The sequence below is a fragment of the Lepidochelys kempii genome, chromosome 3, assembly GCF_965140265.1.
Source record: "Lepidochelys kempii isolate rLepKem1 chromosome 3, rLepKem1.hap2, whole genome shotgun sequence".
In the NCBI taxonomy this organism is placed as follows: Eukaryota; Metazoa; Chordata; order Testudines; family Cheloniidae; genus Lepidochelys; species Lepidochelys kempii.
In genome coordinates this window covers 158,221,058-158,242,372 of record NC_133258.1, presented here as the reverse complement: position 1 = coordinate 158,242,372, position 21,315 = coordinate 158,221,058, and the positions used below count along the sequence as shown (strand labels likewise).

The 21,315-nt window shown below is 39.2% G+C and overlaps 1 protein-coding gene across 18 annotated transcripts in view; it reads right to left on the bottom strand.

The window, feature by feature from the left end:
- Window positions 1-8,312: 8,312 nt before the first annotated feature.
- The window catches only part of ENAH (ENAH actin regulator), a 144,754-nt gene continuing 131,751 nt past the window's right edge, over window positions 8,313-21,315 (bottom strand). For all 18 annotated transcript variants that reach the window (XM_073338722.1, XM_073338726.1, XM_073338724.1 and 15 more), the window contains 3 exons: window positions 17,164-17,242; window positions 16,145-16,202; window positions 8,313-11,207 (listed from right to left, as the gene is read on the bottom strand). In XM_073338722.1, coding sequence (XP_073194823.1) covers window positions 11,170-11,207; window positions 16,145-16,202; window positions 17,164-17,242 — 175 coding nt within the window. In that variant the 3' untranslated portion in view covers window positions 8,313-11,169. The remainder of the gene's footprint in view (window positions 11,208-16,144; window positions 16,203-17,163; window positions 17,243-21,315) is intronic.

Sequence of the window (21,315 nt, the reverse complement as noted above, 5' to 3'; positions counted from 1 at the left end):
GTAGGAAAAAACTTCCTCCGCGTGCACCATCGTTGCCTGGTATGTGGCTTCCTGCCTCATCTTCTGAACCAGCTGGTACTAAGCACTATCATAGATAGGAACTACACTCGATGAACCACTGGTCTGATCCCATATGGCCTGTTTATATTTTTATTCAGACATGCCACTGATAGAGTGGTTGAGGAGAACTAAAAGGATATGTAGTTTGAGATTTTGGAAATTTGTCTTGCAAGTATGCTTCTGCAAGGCTTGCATCCATAATGAGTACTGCAAGGGCCTAGACTGAAAACTGGGTTGGCTTTGTATTCGGTGCATGATTCCAAGCCCTGAGAAGAAATTTCTGCAAGTACATTTCAAGAAACCCACTCAGAGGATGACGCTGATACATAGCATTAGCAATCCTAGTCACTGGAGATACTTGGCTAAAGATGATCACTGCCAGGAAACAACTTATGCAATGGAGTTTTGGATCTTTTCAAACGTTTACCATGATGGCACAATTATGGCCAGAGCCCTGTATTGACCCCTGGGTGAACAATACTGTGTACTGGGTTCAAAAGCTCTCAATTTTGGACAACTGGTGGGTATGAATCCTTTTTAGTAGCCATCCAGTTATGGGTCTGTTTTTCTGGATAGTGCTATATATGGATATAGTTGTGAAACTTGTGGCCTGAGTCTTCATTCAACTAGTACCAGCTGTTAAAACTCCAGGTGCAGAGAAGCATCTGGCATTCCCTGCCTGGTCTCCCATCCAAGTATTAACCACAGCCAGTTTAGCTTCAGAGATTAGACAAAAATCTATGGTGTTCAAGGTGTTATGCCTGTAGATATGGATCGGAAGTAAGAGTCTTATGTGGGAACTATGAGTTCTTATACACAAATGCTTGTTTGTTCTTTGTCATGCTGAGAATTTTGTTGATAAATGAAAAAAATGCATCTAGATTTCCTCGGAGACTTCTGCTCCAGATTTTTCCCTCTGCCAGGGTAATAGTCCTTTCTTGGCTACCCTTGGTGTTGGTAATAACCCACCAACACATTGCTACAGTGGCTTTGATAGTGCGGATTGAGGTCTCTCTGCTAACTCAGTTACTAATATATCTAGTGTTTCCCCAAACAGTAAGTTTCCTGTAAGTTTATGCACAAGATAACTGTTTAGAATGATTGACTGTGTACGGAAGTAACATGGCTTCCTTGTAACCAAGTTAGAAGACACTGCTTAACATCAAGGATTTGACAGAGCAGAATGCAAGACATCTTACTTTAAGCAAGGATTAGATCCCTAGACAATGAGCTACATCAGGGGTTCTCAAACTGGGGGGTTGGGACTCCTCAGGGGGTCGTGAGGTTATTATGTGGGGGGTCACGAGCTGTCAGTCTCCATCCCAAACCCCACTTTGCCTCCAGCATTTATAATGGTGTTATAACCAGATAAAAAAAGTATTTATGTTGGTGGGGCACACTTAGAGGCTTGCTATGTGAAATGGGTCACCAGTACAAACCTTTGAGAATCCCTGAGCTACATGCTTGCCACCAAGTAGACTTTTCTTAATATATGAAAAATCTTTGGTCTGACTGGCAATAGCTCAGGTTTTGAAATTGCTGCGTAGCATGTCTTCGCTTTTATACTCTGTGGGGTATTTTAGAAGGCAATCTACTTATGAAAGTGTGAATGTCTCACTGGTGGTGCTACTGTTACACCAAACTTTGGCTCCCAAATCCTAGGAACTGTCTTTGTCTTTTATGTGAGAGACAAGATGGATGAGGTAATGTCTTTTAGTGGACCAACTTCTGTTGGTGAGAGAAACAAGCTGCTGAGCTTACATGGAACTCTTCTTTAGGTCTGGGTAGGGTGACCAGACAGCAAGTGTGAAAAATCGGGATGGGGCAGTGGGTAATAAGCGCCTATACAAGACAAAGCCCCAAATATCGGGACTGGCCCTATAAAATCGTACATCTGGTCACCCTAGGTCTGGGAAACATACTCAGAACGTCACAGGTAAATACAAGGTGGAAAAGATTGTTCAGCATAAGTAGTTAACACCTATTTCAATGGACTATTCAAGATTAAATGATCCATTAAGACTCCTACAGCCATAGCGGGGGCAAGGAAGGCAGCTGGGGGGGGGGGGCACTGTTAGTGGGATTGTGGTAATAAGCCATAAATCCAATGTTCAGTCCATGATTTTGTGTCTAGCAATGTTATGAATCTAAGGTCCTAGGCTCATCTTTTGGAAGTGTTGTGCAGGTTTCCTTTGAGAATGAGGACTGACAGGCCTCATAGAGTGACTGCTTTGAGCCTTTTTAACATTTTAGTTTAACATTTGGTTTTAACCAGTAGTCCTCATTTGGATCTTATGAGTTTGTCAGAGGAGGCAGTATATGGGAAACCACCTAATAAGAGCTGAAAGGAAAGATTTTATTAATATTAATCAGGACATTGCAAGCCACCTGCCTCCTTTCCTGAAAAAGTCCTAACAGTTGGTGGCGGTTTGTTTTGTTTGGGGTGATTTTTCTCCTGAATGTTTACAGGGGGAGGGTAGCAGGCTGCTCATCCTGCCTTGGGGAATCTCTTCATTGAGGAGGGGTACTGATACTAGTACCTAGACTGTGGAAGTAGCTGGCTAGATGGCCCCAGGAGATTAAAAGGTTTCCTGCCTGTTCCCCAGGCTGTTTAACACTCAAGTACTGCAAGAGGGGTAGAGTTACTCAGGGCTTTACTCAGTAAATAAGGAGTCATTTTGAACATCGGAAGAGATTTCTCACTTACCCTTCTGTAATCCCCACAACGGTGCAGCTTTGTGGGGAGTGGAGTCTTTATGTGCCTCTGCTCTGGTCACAGACTGGCTGAAGTATGGAGCCAGCCTGTGGAGCAGGGGAAGGGGTGAGACCCCTGCCCGCCATTCAGACTCTGAGCACCTCTCCTTGGCTGTGCAAGCACTTACGGCTGATGATTAGCAGGCACAACTCCTCCCATCCTGCTGCTACTGCCTGAAATCTGAGCCCCTTTCCCTGGCAAAGTGAGAGTCAGAAGGCACAATTCCCATTACACTGCAGCCTGGTGACTGGTTTCTCTGCATGTCCAGACATGCTGCAGGGTGGGGGAGGGGCGGTGAGCTTGATCGAAAACACTGAGAGACTCTCTGTGGAAGCAAAAAGCTCCAGCAAACAATCCCTCGATGAGGGAGGCGCAAGGAGAAGGGGTTTAACCCCTAGCTTATCGCACTTGTTCATTAACAATACTCACTGCTGTCTTGCAAAGGTGACGCTTGCTTTTGCCATTTTGGGACTGGAGTTTACAAGACTTACCCCTAAGCATCACAAGAAGCTCCCAGTTCATAGTGAGAAGAAAGGGAGCTCTGTAGCAACCCTGCTTCTTTCCTCAGGGAGCTGAGGACCCCCTCAGTACCTGGGGGAAAGGCTGACTTCAGATCCTTTGACAGGTACTTCCCCACTCCAGCCAGAGTCTGTTTCAAGACTTATGCCCTGAATTGGCCAGATAGCATCCTCCTTGTCCTTAGACTCTCTTCTGGAAATGCTCAGAAGCTCCTGATGAGGTTTTTCTGCTTTGGAGTCATGGCTCTTCAGGGTGGGGGAAACCCAACATGCCAGTCTGACTCTGAGCTCCTTGGCCTGGTAACATGAGGGTCAGCTAGCTGTGAACAGTAGTCAGGCATAATTTATCCTCTCCAGAGACTTTAAATGCTGCCTCACATAGGGAACATTGCTTAGATTTAGCCCAGTATTTGCAGTGCAACACTTCTCTGCCCACATACTGGCATGAAGTCCTAAAGAGGACTACTGCTAGTGGCAGATCCAGGTAGTTGAAACAATCATGCTGCCAAATTCCTGATCCAGGAGGAAGAGAAAGATTATATATTGCTTTTGCACAAAAAAATGAATGAAATTGAAGCTATATACCAAAACTGTCAGAAGAAATTTAACTGCCAATTTATACCACTGTTGGGGGGAGAAAATCTGGTGGCCTGAGCAGAAGGGCAGAGCTTAGTGCTGGAGCCTCCAAATTCCATGCGTGGGGGCATTAACCCATTAGTGATGAGTAAGTAGAGCAGCTGTGCAACAGAAATTGAGTGTGCTCCTACTAACTGCTCTGGATGCCTTCCATTTTAATGCTATGCAATGGCTCATAAAGGTGCGACACTGGGTACAACAACATTAGATTAACAAAATGTAGGACACCAGGTTCCACAAGAAACTGTCTTAGAAAAGCATTTGTTCACTATGGGGACATTTACACTCCATTTATAAACTCTGAGAGATTAGTTAAGCAGGACAGCTGCTTGACCTTCCGTACCATCATAATGGCTGGCAGCACGAAAAACTTAAATTTACCATTTTTCTTCCAGTGACAGGTGATGTTGGTTGCTAAGCTTAAGCCATGTTACCAAATGAGTTATAACTACATCTGACTAGTTTAAAAGTTTTGTTTAGTGGATCTATCCTGAATTGCAGTCCTTAAAACTTTCATTAGACTACACAATCCGCATTATCTCAAGCAATAACACTATACATTAGATATTACTGATTAGACAATCAAGCTAAATAATTCATTTCATTTCAATAACTTATATTCTTCTCTTTGAGTTAACTCCTCCTTAAGAAATAAGGTGAGATACCAGATCAGAAACCCGAATCATGGAAATGCCTTTTGATTATAAGCACAAATTAGTTGTCTGTAGAAATACAGGCTGATTTTTGTCTTAGATTTTCAAGCAATATATTAGCAATGTAGCACCTTCATCCAAAATCTTCCTTGATTTCCCATGGGATGCAAGTTCATTTAATTCTCAGTGTTTCTGTATATAAAACTTTCCCCATTAAAAGAAATAGCTTGAGACAACTTTAATTTCTTTTTCAACTGCATCACACTCTTAACTCTAATTGAAACCAGCTCTTTTCCACCTGCCTCTTGTCACAAATAACAGGCTCAACCCCAACAGGATATGTTTAGGAAAGTTCCCAGTGCCTCAAAGGGAAAGATCATGTCAGTCACAGCATGATACACAGATGATTCTGGAAAGTTTTTGTTTTTTTTTGGTTCCCCCACCCAATCCTTCCTTCTTCTCCACTGGCCCATGGAAAATTATGAAGATCCTCTTTCTATTTTGTGAGCTTCATATTTGGTTGGTAAAATAATCACGCTCAAAAGCAACAGCATTGCATTGCAATTAGCCTTGCATTTATAGTCATATTTCACGTGATTATGCCAAGAGAATGTTACCAATTTTGATAGGTTTCAGAGTAGCAGCCATGTTAGTCTGTATTCGCAAAAAGAAAAGGAGTACTTGTGGCACCTTAGAGAATAACAAATTTATTTGAGCATAAGCTTTCGTCAGCTACACAAGTACTCCTTTTCTTTTTACCAATTTTGATATAATTGATTAATTTATTCAGAATTAGACACCTCTGTCTTCCTGTCTGAGCTGTTGTTTATTGTATTTTAACAGCTCTTTGACAACAGTGGATAGGATTTCTTGACATTGTTTCAGTACCTAGTTGATAATCCTGACACTTGTAGCTAAAGGTTTAATGCATATCTTTAAAAATTGCTTTTGGAGAGCTTCAGATAAAATTGTATAATACAGCCACCACATGCCTATTACATATATCCTGTGCCCTTGCACCTCCCATACCTTGCTGGGAATACTCAGCACCCTCTAAGTATATACACATGATTAAAACTTACACTTCAGCAGTGCAGTCTTGAATTTGCATTTTGTGAGCAGGTGAGCATAGGTTTTTAAAGAAAGACAAGTTAAAGATTAAGTTATTGTGAAGTACTTTTCTACAATATGAGACTTCATGTACACAATTCTTTGTACTTAAAAGGGCCAAATGAAAGTTTTTCATTTAACTTTTTAAAAAATGATTGAGAACATGAGGGTCTTTTCAGTTTTTGCTCCCAAGAGCAAGGGGACATTTAAGTAACCTAGGCCTAGGGCTTGATCCACCTTGAAATTGCTATCTGATGGGAGAATTTTTTTAAACAATAGCATTAATGTAGTGCCAATCTTTAAAAAAGGGAAGAAGGAAGATCCTGGGAACTACAGGCCAGTCAGCCTCACCTCAGTCCCTGGAAAAATCATGGAGCAGGTCCTCAAAGAATCAATCCTGAAGCACTTGCATGAGAGGAAAGTGATCAGGAACAGCCAGCATGGATTCACCAAGGGAAGGTCATGCCTGACTAATCTAATCGCCTTTTATGATGAGATTACTGGTTCTGTGGATGAAGGGAAAGCAGTGGATGTATTGTTTCTTGACTTTAGCAAAGCTTTTGACACGGTCTCCCATAGTATTCTTGTCAGCAAGTTAAGGAAGTATGGGCTGGATGAATGCACTATAAGGTGGGTAGAAAGCTGGCTAAATTGTCGGGCTCAACGGGTAGTGATCAATGGCTCCATGTCTAGTTGGCAGCCGGTATCAAGTGGAGTGCCCCAAGGGTCGGTCCTGGGGCCGGTTTTATTCAATATCTTCATAAATGATCTGGAGGATGGTGTGGATTGCACTCTCAGCAAATTTGCGGATGATACTAAACTGGGAGGAGTGGTAGATACGCTGGAGGGGAGGGATAGGATACAGAAGGACCTAGACCAATTGGAAGATTGGGCCAAAAGGAATCTGATGAGGTTCAATAAGGATAAGTGCAGGGTCCTGCACTTAGGACGGAAGAACCCAATGCACAGCTACAGACTAGGGACCGAATGGCTAGGCAGCAGTTCTGCAGAAAAGGACCTAGGGGTGACAGTGGACGAGAAGCTGGATATGAGTCAGCAGTGTGCCCTTGTTGCCAAGAAGGCCAATGGCATTTTGGGATGTATAAGTAGGGGCATAGCGAGCAGATCGAGGGACGTGATCGTTCCCCTCTATTCGACATTGGTGAGGCCTCATCTGGAGTACTGTGTGCAGTTTTGGGCCCCACACTTCAAGAAGGATGTGGATAAATTGGAGAGAGTCCAGCGAAGGGCAACAAAAATGATTAGGGGTCTGGAACACATGAGTTATGAGGAGAGGCTGAGGGAGCTGGGATTGTTTAGCCTGCAGAAGAGAAGAATGAGGGGGGATTTGATAGCTGCTTTCAACTACCTGAAAGGGGGTTCCAAAGAGGATGGCTCTAGACTGTTCTCAATGGTAGCAGATGACAGAACGAGGAGTAATGGTCTCAAGTTGCAGTGGGGGAGGTTTAGATTGGATATTAGGAAAAACTTTTTCACTAAGAGGGTGGTGAAACACTGGAATGCGTTACCTAGGGAGGTGGTAGAATCTCCTTCCTTAGAGGTTTTTAAGGTCAGGCTTGACAAAGCCCTGGTTGGGATGATTTAACTGGGAATTGGTCCTGCTTCGAGCAGGGGGTTGGACTAGATGACCTTCTGGGGTCCCTTCCAACCCTGATATTCTATGATTCTATGATTCTATGATTAATGTACCAATAAAAATCTTAAATAGCCACTGCTAAAAAACTGTCACAGTTAATTCATATGACATTTGTAGCCTGGTGCTTGAGAGGCAGTCAGCAGAGGGAGCACAGATTCATTAAACCTTTGTTTTCAGGACTGTACAGAAGGCATCAAAGCGGTTTGTGAAAACGAAGCAAGCAAGCAAGAAAGCCTGTATTGCTTTGTGCTCCCATAAGATACAAGAGGTAAGTGGAGGAAAGAAATCAATGTTTCCTAAATGGAATAAAATGGAGAGTAGAGAAATGTTAGTCTCAAGGCTCGTATCCAACAAATAATATTTGAAGTGTTACTTGGAGTATATGTTAAACTTGTCAGGCAAGATTTTTCCAGCCTTCTGCACAGCAATGTGAATCTTTAAGGGTGGGGTTTCTTTATTACTAGAGTTTAAATATTTTGTTACACGGGGAAACACAGCAGAGAAAAGGTTGGGAAAGTTCAATCTAGATTTTTTTCATAGCATTTTCTTGGACATAAGGGCAATAGCCTGTGCCGAGTCAGACCAATAAAGGGGATCAACAAAGCAAGACTGACAACAACCGTCTTGAATTTATGTACAATAGTTTTTCATTCATAATTTTCCAAACTCCCTTTGATAACATTCTTTGTAGAGCAAGCATTTTAAAAAAAAATCCCTTGAAATTTATAAACAGAACAGCAATATGTAAACTATCAAGTGGTAAAATCATAGACTAAAAAGGTATTTTTTGCATTTCAGTAAGACCCATTTAGGAATTACAACAGAATCTTCTAGATTTATCATTTATCAAGCTCCGCAAATGAATGGTGGCAACATATATATATATTGCAATTTTATTTCATTCGCTCAAACAAAACAAAGTTAGCATGTAAGAAATTTAAAATGACACAAATATGGTAAAAATAGCAGAGAATGAACTGAAAACTAAAAAGGAGATAAACCTAAATGCATGAAAATTCAACATTCATTAGTGTTTCATCTTCAGTTTTGATTGACACTTGATGCTTGAAAACTTTTTTAAACAATGAACTTGAAATCATGACAACTATCTGAAGAGATTTCAGCACCAGCACTAAGATTTATACATTCAGTTTGTTTGCAACTGACTTGTTAGCCACTTGTGTATAGCACAGATTTATCACAGATCAGATCACAGTGTTGAGGAAAGCAATACCTTCCTGGAATTAGAAAGGATCTCCTAAACTGTACTCAGTTTCAGACATCCACTGTACAAAAGCACAGAACCATCATAATATGGTTTTTAAAGAACTTATTTCAACAGTGAGCAAAATAATCTTAGCTTCTGTAGTTCATTTTAATTATGGAAATCTCTGGCAATGGCATAACTGTCAGCATGACAGCAAGTGGTTACAGTAAGCTTTAATTCAATCAAATTTTCTGGAAAGGACCAATTCAGCAACATGAGATTATGTAAAGTATGTATGTAGAAACAGCCAAAAAAAGACATCTGCTCTTCTTTCTTTTAAACAGAAATCATGTTAATTTTAGACCAAGGCACAAATGTTTAGTGCATAAACCAGGTTTCTTCCTCTCCCCCCTCCCCCCGTCTGACAGTTTAATTGTTTATTACTACTTTGGACCACTTATTCCCATTACATTTCTAGCAGGCTACTCTTGAACTTCCTTAAACAAAATCAAACATGATTTCTGACAAGAATAAACTTTCTTAATGTTAAAATGTTTGCAAAAACAAAAGGTATCAAAGATGAAAATGCCTCCTTTTATTTTGAGCTTGCTGCAATTTGTTTAATGCCTTCACTAATGCATGAAGATGGATGATCAGTTTTTGGAAAAATAATTATATTCTGATTTAGGTAATATTTCCATTGTAGAACAAGTTTACAATTCGAGTCTCTATAGAAACAGGAACATGTTTAAACTGGAGAAAAATTCCTTCATTCAAGCCTTTCAGAAGCAGAAAGTGCTGTTGATTTGCTTTGGTTTCCAGCACTTAGGAGCATATGCCATTTAAAACTTTTGTTCTATGAATGGAGCTAAGTAAGCTGTAACATGAACAATGCCTCCAAAACCACAGGTAATTTTTTTTCTAATCAGCAGTATAGAAAAGCAAATATGGCACTATTACAGCTTGGAAAAATTCAAGATGCAATGAAAAAGTGCAGATTTTGATCCACAATATTTTCAAAGCATTACGGATCTGACTTGCAGGATTTTTATTCCACTGAATTTTATTAGTTTAAAATAAGATTTGCATATATGATTTGCATATATTGCACATATATGTGTTTTAACACATTTTTAAACCATGGGAAAGGGGAAAGTGTCATCTCCCCTGAAAAGTTCTCACGTTGTTCACTAAAGCTAATGCTGCCCCACTACTGTTCTTTTGCTTCCCTTTTTCTTTTTCTGCTGTGACCTTGTGCTCTAATGCTCCATCATAGCCCTTTCCCTTGTTTCCTCAGAGAGTCAAAAAGCAGCCTCAGAGAATACAGAAGCAGGTAATTGTTGTGCATCCTGTACTACCACAGGTGCATCACTGGTAATCGCTGAAAAATTTAAATCGACTTGGATTTTGACCAAGCTAAGAAATGAAACAGAAGTGAGATGGGAGTTTTAGAACCATTATTGAATCGGAAATACAAATAACTCAAGAAATGATACCAAAAGGATTAAGTACCTGGTTCTGTTAACATGGTTACTTATAAAAGTCACAAAATTTTCCTCATTATTACACATGCATGTAATATGACGAAAAATAGTGCAGAAATTAATAAAAATAGTTTTAAACCGAAACTATCGCCTTCCCCTCCTCCCGCCCCAACTCTTTTCCTTGGCATTAATTAAGCCTTAAAAATGAAAAAGGCTACTTAATATTTATGACATGCAATGTTTTTTGTTTAATTAAAAAGCTGATTGTGTTGTGTTAACCTTAGAAAAATGTCCACATGCATAAATCTAAAAAAAAAAAAAAAAAAAGCAGCCTGAAAAATCTACTGTAAATCTACAACATACTAATGATTTACTTTTGACCACTGGTTTGTATTATGTAGAAGTCTTAGATTTGGTAAAGCATTGTAACAATTTAGGAAGGCATCTACATCTCTGCTTGCTTTTTTGTTTACAAAATTGCATGAAGGCTAACTAGAGAGGCTTCCTATGATAAAATTCCAAAAACTTGATATACCCTCGCTTTCTAGGTGATATCGCCCTTTAAAGCATACATTTCTAATTATTTCATATTTTGTTATATGAACTTACATATCTGCTCTTTGACGTTATTAATGGAAATATCAAATATGACAGGAAGACAAACCTGAGATACATTTGCAGTACAACAGGATAGCTTGCTAAATCCTTCATTAATAAAGAAAACCTCTCTGAAAAGCCTTCCCAAGCTTTTCTCCTTTTTTGTGTTAACAATGAATTCTGAAATATGTGCAATTTTATCTTGACATGAGAACATCTCAATGCACTGTGATCTTGTCTGACAAATGTGGGAATTTCTGCATAATCATTACAGTAACTTTTAGGACTCTTTTCCACCCTGTTGTAAAGGTCAGAAAAAAGCAGCAAACTAGGAAGGAAAAAGCATATCACCAGAGTGATGTGTCTGAAAGTTTTCAGAATGTCGTTTTCCCCTCCTTCCAAGTGTTCGTCTCCATTTTCTTCTAACAGCTCACAAAATGTAGTTGACTTTATACCAAGTGGAAGAGTCACATTGGCTTAGTCCTAGTCTTTCTATGCAGTATTTGACTTGCTCAGTTCTTGCCTGATTGCTGATTAGGGAAGAAAAAAGCATAAATTAGCATTATATATCTTTAAAAAAAAATACACTTGCCTAGACTGACACGTCTGTCCTTTGAACAAAAAGTTCATCCTACCAGAAGCCACCTTGTTAAAAATATAGTATACTGGACATTAAGATTGTTTGACACCACGAAACAGAATTTAATTCTGACCCCAGATTACATCTTTTTTCTGGCATAAAATATTCTGATATTTGATACTTCAGTTTGTTTCTCTGTCTCCACCCACACTACTATCTTTTTAATGAAATGAACCACAACCAGTACACGTGTCAGGAGGAGGATTTGGGTTCTATACCGACTTCCGCCATATTGTTTAAGTGGTCGCAGTATGTAGCATAGGTGACAAAGCAAGCAAAAACGGGAAGAAAAAAGAGGAGAGGGAACTGCTACATTAATGCATACAATAATTATTCATCCCAGTATTGAAAAATTAGTGTGGACCATGAGTAATTCCAGGGGCAAGTTAATGAGAGAAAGGAAAGAGAGATATCATTTGATTCATAAATATCTATAGAATCATCATTTCAATGGTGTCACCCGCTGCAGCATGAAGGGGGGGAGGGGGAGAAGGAGGAGGTCGTGTCACTGGCCCTTCCCCCACTACTTCCAACCTCTAGTTCCTCTGTTTTTTGGAAATTTTGATAATACAGTGTCATAGGAAACGGATTGCATTGGGTAACATTTAAAAGCCCTTTTCTCCCACAAAGATAGTGGCACCAAACATTACAAACTTAGAACAATGATGTAGATACATATTTGAGAAAATGTTTAAAAGCCAACTTTTTTTTAATACATGCATGTCAAACTTGCAGCCCTCACAAAGTTCAATTGTGGCCTTTGACTGACCGTACTGTGTTATCAGTTAATGCTCAGAACATGATACCTGATTAGTTTTTTTAGTGTTACAGATTACTATAAATGGAAGGAGTGCTTCAAGTTGATTCGCCATCATCTACAAAAAAGAAATGATTCAGAGGTATTGATCATCAGCTTTGTTTATTATGCCAAAGGAGTTGTAATGAGGCACTGATTGAACATCAGCATCCAGCCAGAAATTACTGGAATCCATCTGCAAATAGTATGTACACATTTGCATATCATACTTTACATCATATAATTAATTACAATCCTTAAGTAATTTATTACAAAATCCTCATTTTTACTTTGGTTTTGATCATTTTAGGCATCAACCAGTAGCTGAATTTGTGGAGAATAATATCACAGAAGACTGGTTAAACACACAATGCTTGGTGGCACTTTACATGCTATAAGAAGTGAACCAATATCATAGAAGATTAGGGTTGGAAAAGACCTCAGGAGATCATCCAGTCTAACTCCACATCTTTACAGTGATATGTGAAATTGGCTCCTTTGTTGATGGCACTGGCATTCCTGAGGCCCCAGGTATTTTGCATAGTGACAGTACTGTGAATCAAATTCTTAAAGGGAAAAAGTTGTGATATGCTATAAAAGAACACACCCAAGCACTTGCTGCCCTTAAAAAATGCTACCTAGATGTCTTCTTTGGAAAGCATAAAGATGTGTTTGAAGTCATTTCCCAAAGGGAACAGGACTTACGAGACCTGTTCCCTGCATCCAGTGTGCATTCCACTCTCAATGACCTATTGTGCACAAAGGAGAGCTTCAATATCACAGAATGGGTCAAGCAATTTGAAGAAGATGAGTCAGCGACAAAGCCAACTTTCAGGATGGTGCGGTGATACATTAAGATGGTTGAGTCTTTCCTGCTCTTTATTCCATCTGTCAGGACTGCTAATTGGAATTTGCACCTCACAGCACTAGAAGACTTAGTCAAATGCTTTTTTGATTTAGATTTAGCCACCTATTCGGCAATGATTGCCTGGTATCTCGCTGAAATAAGAGGTGTAGAAAAGTCTGACCCCGATATACGAGACGAATTTCTAAAAGGAAATTGGGATGTTTAAAGGTTGCCAGTTCCCTTCTGTTCAGTTGGTTCAGACAATGGCCCAGCACATGAAAAAGAGCAATGAAAGTCATTGGGGGAGTTGGTGGGCATAATAGCACCCACATGATCTTGTTTTTCCTGACAGGCCCAGAACTCATGTTTGACAGGTATGCAGAAGAATCATTAAAAATATTACCAGAGAGAAGAGACTCAGTAGTATTGTGCCTGTCCAAATCAAAATAATTGACTCCACGAACATCTTCAATGTCACAAGGAAGCTACTATCTCATACTCACACAAACTGCACACCCTGCAGGAAAAACACTCCAGCATGCAAAGAATTACTCAAAGAATTTTGTCATTGCATGGTGTAATGAAGCTGCTGCCTTGCATCGTTCTGTGGAGTTTCTTCGTAGTTCCCATGAGGAGGCTGACGCTACCATTATTTTGCATGCTATCAGTGCCACAGAAACAGGTGCTCTGGAGCTCTGGAGTTTTGCACACGGCATAGGTGTTGTGGTGCTCTCTGTCAGACCCTGCCCAAGATTTCTGCAAGATTGTTTTAGTGCTTGCTGCTGGGGAACAAACTCACCATAGATCCCCCAGCAATGTGCTCTGACCACTTGGACCACCAAAAGCCACCGCCCTGCCAGGTTTCCATGCCCTTTCAGGATGCAACACTCCTGCAAGGCCTTTGGCTGGAAAGACCAAATTATTTTATTGGAAGGCATTCGATTCGGCTAAGGCTCTCTCCCTCACTCTGAAGACGCTCAGCACGGCTGACACAGTCACTGATGCGATCATAAATGCACTAGAGGAGTCCATATGCCAAATTTACCATTTGAAGACTAACATTACAACACTTTGAGTTACAAAGGGTGGATGCTTTCCAAGAAGCAGACAAATGGAAAAAAACTGCCACTGACAAGAGGTGCATTTACACCTGCTCCTGAATCAATCCTTCAGATAATCAAATGCTGGTATACAAAGGCCAGATGTTAACTGCCTTGTATAGAGATGTATGAGTGCGGCACAGACAAAGATCAGCCTGACAATGTGTGTAGCTGTTGTGCCCCCGATGGAGACAACACCAACAGTGACTTTGATGAATAAATGTTTTCAGTCCTACATGTCCAGGCTAACTTCCCTAGTATTAGCCAAGATCGTTGTCATTTTTATGTAAGCAATGCAACCCTGTGTTAAACTATAATTAAAAAGGTGACTTTTAAACAGTTTCTTAAGCGTGTAGCTACATATTTATTATAGATGTGTCATGTTTTGTATCATTGTGTTAGTGGAAAAAGGGCTCTTGAATGATACCTAACTCTGTCCATTCCCAATGACAACGTATTATCAAAATTTCCACCAATCAGAGGACCTGGACCTCGGAGCTGAGGGAAGGGAGTGAGTCTCCCCTGCTATGCTGCAGAGGGTGACACCACTGAAATTATGATGGCAGATTTTATGAATCAAATGATACCTCCTTTATCTTTCTATCACTAACTTGTCCCCAGAATGAGGTTTTCCTAAATTATACTCCCAGACTACATTCTATTTTCTCTATAATGTGAAAGTAGGCAACAATCACTCTGTTCAGGGCTGATTAACACATTACTGGACACTTGGCAAACATACACAGATGCTGCTTAGTTTAAATGAAGCAAAATCTATGCACTAGGAGCCAGTCACTGACTGACTTGGATAGAAAAGGGTTAATTTACACCTCTCCTGTCCAGGTCAGTCAGCTATTAGCACCTGCTGCATGGATACTGTTCCATTAACCTCCAGGTGCCTGCCTCCCCAGGACTCTGAGTGGCCCCTCTCCCAGCTGGCTTCCCTGTCCAGCACCTGGATAATGGCAGCAGAGCTCCATCTGGTTCAGATACTGGCACAACAGCTAGCCCCTGACAGCCAGGAGGAGGAGCAGTGCTAGCTACCCCATTGACCATTAAGGTTTGGCCTCACCACCTCTCCATCATGACAGGGGGGCAGTAGGACTAAATTTAAATAAGCAGCTTTGTGACCTGGTGAATGGGGTCACAGCACCACTCAGATTGTCTCTCCGTTATAACCCCCTGAATTGGGTCCTAGGTACATGGCTAAATTGCCTATTTTTTAATCAGGTCTTGACTCTGCTACTCTGATAATATTTATCATTAATCATTATAAAATATAGTGTTATCAGTACTGCCAACCCCAAATTTAAAACAAAAACTACGCCACCCTCCAAAAAAATTCTGAGCCTGGTTTTCAAATTATGAGATTAAAACAACAATTTTGGAGTTTTTTGTCTTTTGGTTTTTTGAGCCTTTAGGGGTCATGTTTTCAAACTCTCCCAAAATGAAGAGGGTTAGAAATCTACTTATTTTAAAATGAAAGCCGTGATTAATGTAAAATCCCACTTTCTTGAATCACGTGATTAAGAAAAACACCAAATATCAAGAATTATGATAAAATGTTGAAAGCAGTCATTAGTATAAAATGTCACAGGATAAATACTGACTGTTTTGAAATATGTGCCTCAACTGCTCTGGCTTTTATTTTAAGTGGTACATTATTATATGACAATCTTGCCTTTCCTAAACTAAAGCAACATCATGAGATGGAAAACATCTGCAAGAAGGATCTTGCTCAATTTCTGCACCATCCATCCATCCACTTATAAAGACAGACATTGCTCAGCATCATTGCTCTATCCAAAAACCCTGCAGATAAGGTATAAAGTACCTGATTGTGCAAGAATCATCAAAACAAATTAGGATAAGTTAGTTTTTCTTTTACTATGTGGTAATGAGAAAAGGAGTGGACATTAGAAAGAGCAGTTCTATCATGAACTTGGCATTCTAGAATCCTCAGAATGTAGACAGAATCTTAAAAATAAGTTTCCATTTCTACATCTTTTCAGCTTTAAGAAATGCTTATCCATTCCTTAAGACTTGGAAATCCAAAATATGTAGTGAATCAAGTTCATACTCACCATCAATGAGTTCTTCCTTTAATTTTGTTAATTCCTTTCTCATTTCATCTAAAATATCCTATGGTATCAGAATATAAGTAATAATAAATCAGTGTGGTTTAAACTTTCAGCTAAGAAAAAAATGAAAGTAATTCTAATTTTTGTTCATTTTGAAACATCTCAAACTTATATTCCAGTCTGTATCGATATCTTCAAAATTCACCCTTAAACTCCCTTACTATTAGTAAGTAATAAATATCCTTTTTAAAAAATATGCTTCCCAAATCTTATAATTGATTTCTATGGTACTTATCCCACCTGAGGTGGGAGGTATGTGAGTTACAAAGATTTATTGCACAAAATTCATGTTCTCTCACCACAAGTGGTGGCAATTTATGTAAAACTAGCAAGCATAGCTAGAACTACAATTGCCCTGCAGATAACATGTGAAAATCCAAAAAACAAACAAAAAGAGAACCTAGACCAACAAATTATTCTCAGTTACACAGATAAAAAGTAGAATCTGACAGTAGTGCTATCATAATGCCCCCTCTCATCTCTCTATCTTCTTTCCTATTGCTGATTTGATATTTTAGATGATAGTCTGAAAATGCATTTAAATCCAGAATGTGAAGGAATACAATTCTTGTGAAAATGTACTTTTCAACTTGGCATCATCGATAATCATTGAGAACAACAAAGAACCATCCAAAGGACTGCTGTCTTGCTAAAACTTTACCATTCTCCTCAATTGTTATTAAGATGGTACACTTTTTTGTTATAGCTGAAAATATTAAATCAAACACAATAATCATTATCAGTTAAAACAATCTTGAGACTATATTCCTGACTTTGTTATATGTCATTGCAAAATTATAGCTAGTAGAAAGTATTTAACCAGATATAAAAAAAGTATCCTGGATTTAGGTTTGAAACTAGGCAAAGGTTAAAGTTTGGTATTTAATAAAGAACTGTTGAAAGTCTTTAAAAATTCTGCTATTACCTATTCTGAAAAGGTTTCTATTGAAGGTACTATATACCTGCTTCAATCTGTCATAGTCTAGCCCTTCCGACTGTACTCCATTGGCACTGGTTTGCCCAGATGGTGTAGATTTTGGTCTGTAGAACATAAAAAAGAATCAATGTATTACAGGTCTCTAATTACTGTACTGTATGTAGGCTTATTACAAAGCAGACCCCCCCGCCCCCCAAAAATTAATACGTTTTGTTTATAGTTACTATCTTCCAAGATTGTGATAAAAAATTAGAATGAAAAGAGGATTTATATAAAGATGTAGGCAGCCCCAGAGACACCAAAGCTGTACATACAGAATGGAAACCACCAGTAAAGGGCATTTTCCTGACATGGAAATATTAACTATTACATTAATATATAATGACAAGGTGGGTGAGGTAATATCTTTTATTGAACCAATTTCTGTTAGCAAAAGTAACAAGCTTTTGAGGTACGCAGAGCTGTTCTTCAGGTTAACAGGTACAACACTGCAAACAAATAATATATAATGAATTATTAGTTCAAAACAGGAACAATTGAAGAAGCAGAACTATTTTTGTCAGTGATATCTTATTTTCTCCTCCTAGAGCACATGAGAAAGGAAGAGCATCTCCTCTGAATTTATCTTGTAAACCCTTTATATATTTTTCTTTTTTAGTTTAACTTCTTACTCATTAAAAAGAGGCTTATGTCACAATGACCTTTCCCTTCTGATTAAAGAAGGCAGTATGCTGACCCTGCTACAATGTAATACATGGTGTGCCTCCAAAAAGAATGCTGGATTGATCTATTCAAAACATGCTTGCAAACTGTGTGAACCAGATGATTTGAACATTTACAGAAATTACTAGTTTGGAAGTTGTAACACATTTCTGATGCATGTAATCTTTTTCCTTTAAATCACCTACAAATTTGTTTACAGAAGACTATGCCACATTTTAAAAATGTTCTGCATGCAGAGCTAACATTCTTAAGTAAACAAGCTACATAGGAGGTTTTCAATAAGATCTCCACATTTGTATTTTCTGCCCTCTTCCATCCATGTAGTGTACATCGCTCACACTTGGGAACATAGATACTTGCTGCAGATATCTCCATGTCTCAGGAAATGTTTGCCTGATGGGCTGGTGTGGTACATTCAAGGGATGAAAGTTTTGAAAATAAAATCCAACCACCTTCCTTGAAAATTATGCATTAACTTTCCCTGGATTCCTGAACACTTTTGAGACTTTATAGAAATTCCTGTGTAGTAGCATACCCAGGATCTCAGGCCTTGCAGTAAATTGGCTCACATGCGCCTTGATTTAGGTAGGCTACACATGCCTTGGAGAGTTCAGTAGACTCTGTATACGACCCTCAGAGTGGCATGGGAGAGAGGGGTAGATGCCTGAAGCAGCCATCCCCTGCCCTCCTCTCTACCTGTGCTGCTACCCAGAATGGTCCATTCCTCTTGTCTAGTTTACCTGTTGAGTATTCTAAATAAAATTGTGGCCACTCTGCCAAAGATTCCTGATGTTTGTCTCTCTTCACATTTACCCCACAACATTGAACAACTTAAGCATTCATGTTCAGTTTTGGTGTATTAATTACTTTTGAAATCCTTTTTTCTTCTAACACCTTGCCTCTGCATCATTCTGGGACCATTTTTTTAAACCACATGCTTCTGTTTGCAGTGTGATTAAGTTTACAGTTGATTTCAAAATTTGTTTTCTTTATGTTAGAATTAACCTGGTATTATGGTAAAGAATCTCTCTAGTGGGGTAGGAGGAAGCAGGTTATCTTTCACTGTCTGCCTGACTGCACTGCTCTGAACAGAAAGGTAGAGCAAGGCTGCAGTTTTTGGCTTTGGAACTTTTACATAAGAGAAACACTTAAAAAAAAAAAACTGTGTTTCTCCTAGCTTTTGTCCTCTCAAGATGAAGCTTTATTTACTGAAACAAGGGACGTCTGTGACTGGGAGCAGAAGCCAGTGTGGGGACACAGCTCAGCAACGAATGTCCCTTCCCATGCAGGATATATAACATGGCCTCAGTTCTTCCCACAGCTCCATAAACACAAAGCAGAAAATTTAAGTCATTAAAAATAAATTGATAAAGAGAAATGGGGGCTTGTCATATCTCCCTCCTTTTAATGTCTTCTCTTCCTTCCTTTGCCTTACCATCTAGCTAATCCCTTTACATTTAGCCAAACTCAGGAAAGCTGTATCCCTCCCCCCACACCCGCAACCTCCACAGAAACGAACGGAAAAATATCATGGAACTAATACTATGCTCGCAATCCATCATTATTTTCATGGTGTATCCTTTTTCCTTACAGCCTAAACAGAAAAGGCAGACAAAGGGTAAATTCTTTGGGACATGGACTGTCTATTACACTATGTTTTTACAATGCTTAGAACAGTGGGTCCCATTCCTGGTTAACCTCTGAGTGCTCCTAAGTTGATAGAAATCTCTCTGGAAAATATTTCTAACAGCAGGAGAAAAACTTTATCACTTCCCACCCCAGCTTTTCAGTTGGACTGGTACTGTACACTCAGCTACCAGATAAGCTTTTTCCGATATTACAGAAACTTTTCTAACTGGTGTGATTCCAGACAGAACATGGGCTTTCACCTGCACTATATTCTAGGCTTGTGGTGTATGCAAAAGGATATTAATTGAAAAACCAATCTGAGATACAAGAGTTAAGATTTTTTTCCAACCAATTTATAAAAGCCTATCTGAAAAACTTGACACCCAAAATACACGTTTATGCCCATAGTGTAATCCTGGAGAGGAGACACTTGAAACTAATATGCCTGAGGGTTTGTTTACACTAGAAACGCTACAGCAGCACAACTGCAGCTGCACTGTTGTAGCGTCATTACAGTTATGGAAGGGTTCTTTTGTCACTGTAGTAAATTCACCTCTGCAAGATGTGGTAGCTAGGTCGATGGAAGAATTCTTCCATCGACCTACAGGTGTCTGTACCAGAGCTTAGGTTGGTTTAACTACACTGCACAGGGTATGAAATTTTTCACAGCTCTAAGTGATGTAGTTAAGATGACCTAGCTGCAGTGTAGAATAGCCCTGAGGCTGTTCACCTTTTCTAGAAAGCAAAATCCTCACTGCAGATTGAAGAATCCAGTATTTTATTTTAGTAGTTTCATGGGTAATATGAAGGAAAAATACCTTCTCAGATGATCTGAATCAGAGCAAATTGAAATAAAAGTTGATCCAAGGATTTTAAGCTAAACTGGGAGCCAATACGATGTTAGAATATGTGGAAAGTTAAATTGTACAGTGGAAGTAACTGAAAACTACAGTTCACCTTGCACCCCACAGAACTACTACACAGTTTGTGCTAATGCTATGAAGCCAAGTCACAGTTCAAAGTCTGTTGTATAATCTTTAGATACTGAACTCTACTATATTTCCAGATTAAAAAAAACTCCTTGTTTGAAACTTACAGTTTCACCACAAATCTGCAAATACTGTTGAAAATGAACACAGAAGCTGGTAACTAAATGTCCGAGGGACACATTTTACTAACAGAATGTAAGCATTATTTTTGTTTTCACACAGGTAGTTTTCCATATACCAAGAGTTCTTCTATATACTCCATTAATGTCCCGTCAGTCCCTGAGGATTTCCATCAAGTCTCATTTAACTGTTCCCACTCTCAGTGTCTTGATTTATGACTAAAAACCCTGAGTGGGAAAATGGGAGCTACTCTTCCAGAACCAATAGTGTGGTTGCTGACTAATGACAATAGGAACAAAGTACATACAAACACAGACTGCTTATGGTTTAGAACTTTAAAAAACATTGCCAGTGTTTGCACTCCTATTCACATTTCCTGTCAACATTACAATCATAATTTGTCTGAGAATTGGAAAGGAAAGGGTCTATAGACAAACCTAAATTCTGCTACTCAGGGTGAAGACATATTAAAGAAAGTATTAAAATTATATGCTTTTCCTTCATGGACGCGTTGGTCTCTTGCAATAAAGGAATTTTGTTCTATCAACCCCATCAACTCTAATTTCCTTCGGAATATGATATTTTTAAAAATTTCAGTCAAATCTAAAGTTTCCGCTTACAGTATTTGGTACCCTTCATTTCTCACAGCTGCACTTGTAGGTGGCTACTGATACTGCCAAGAGAAACTACTATCTAATGAGAAAACAGCCTCCAAA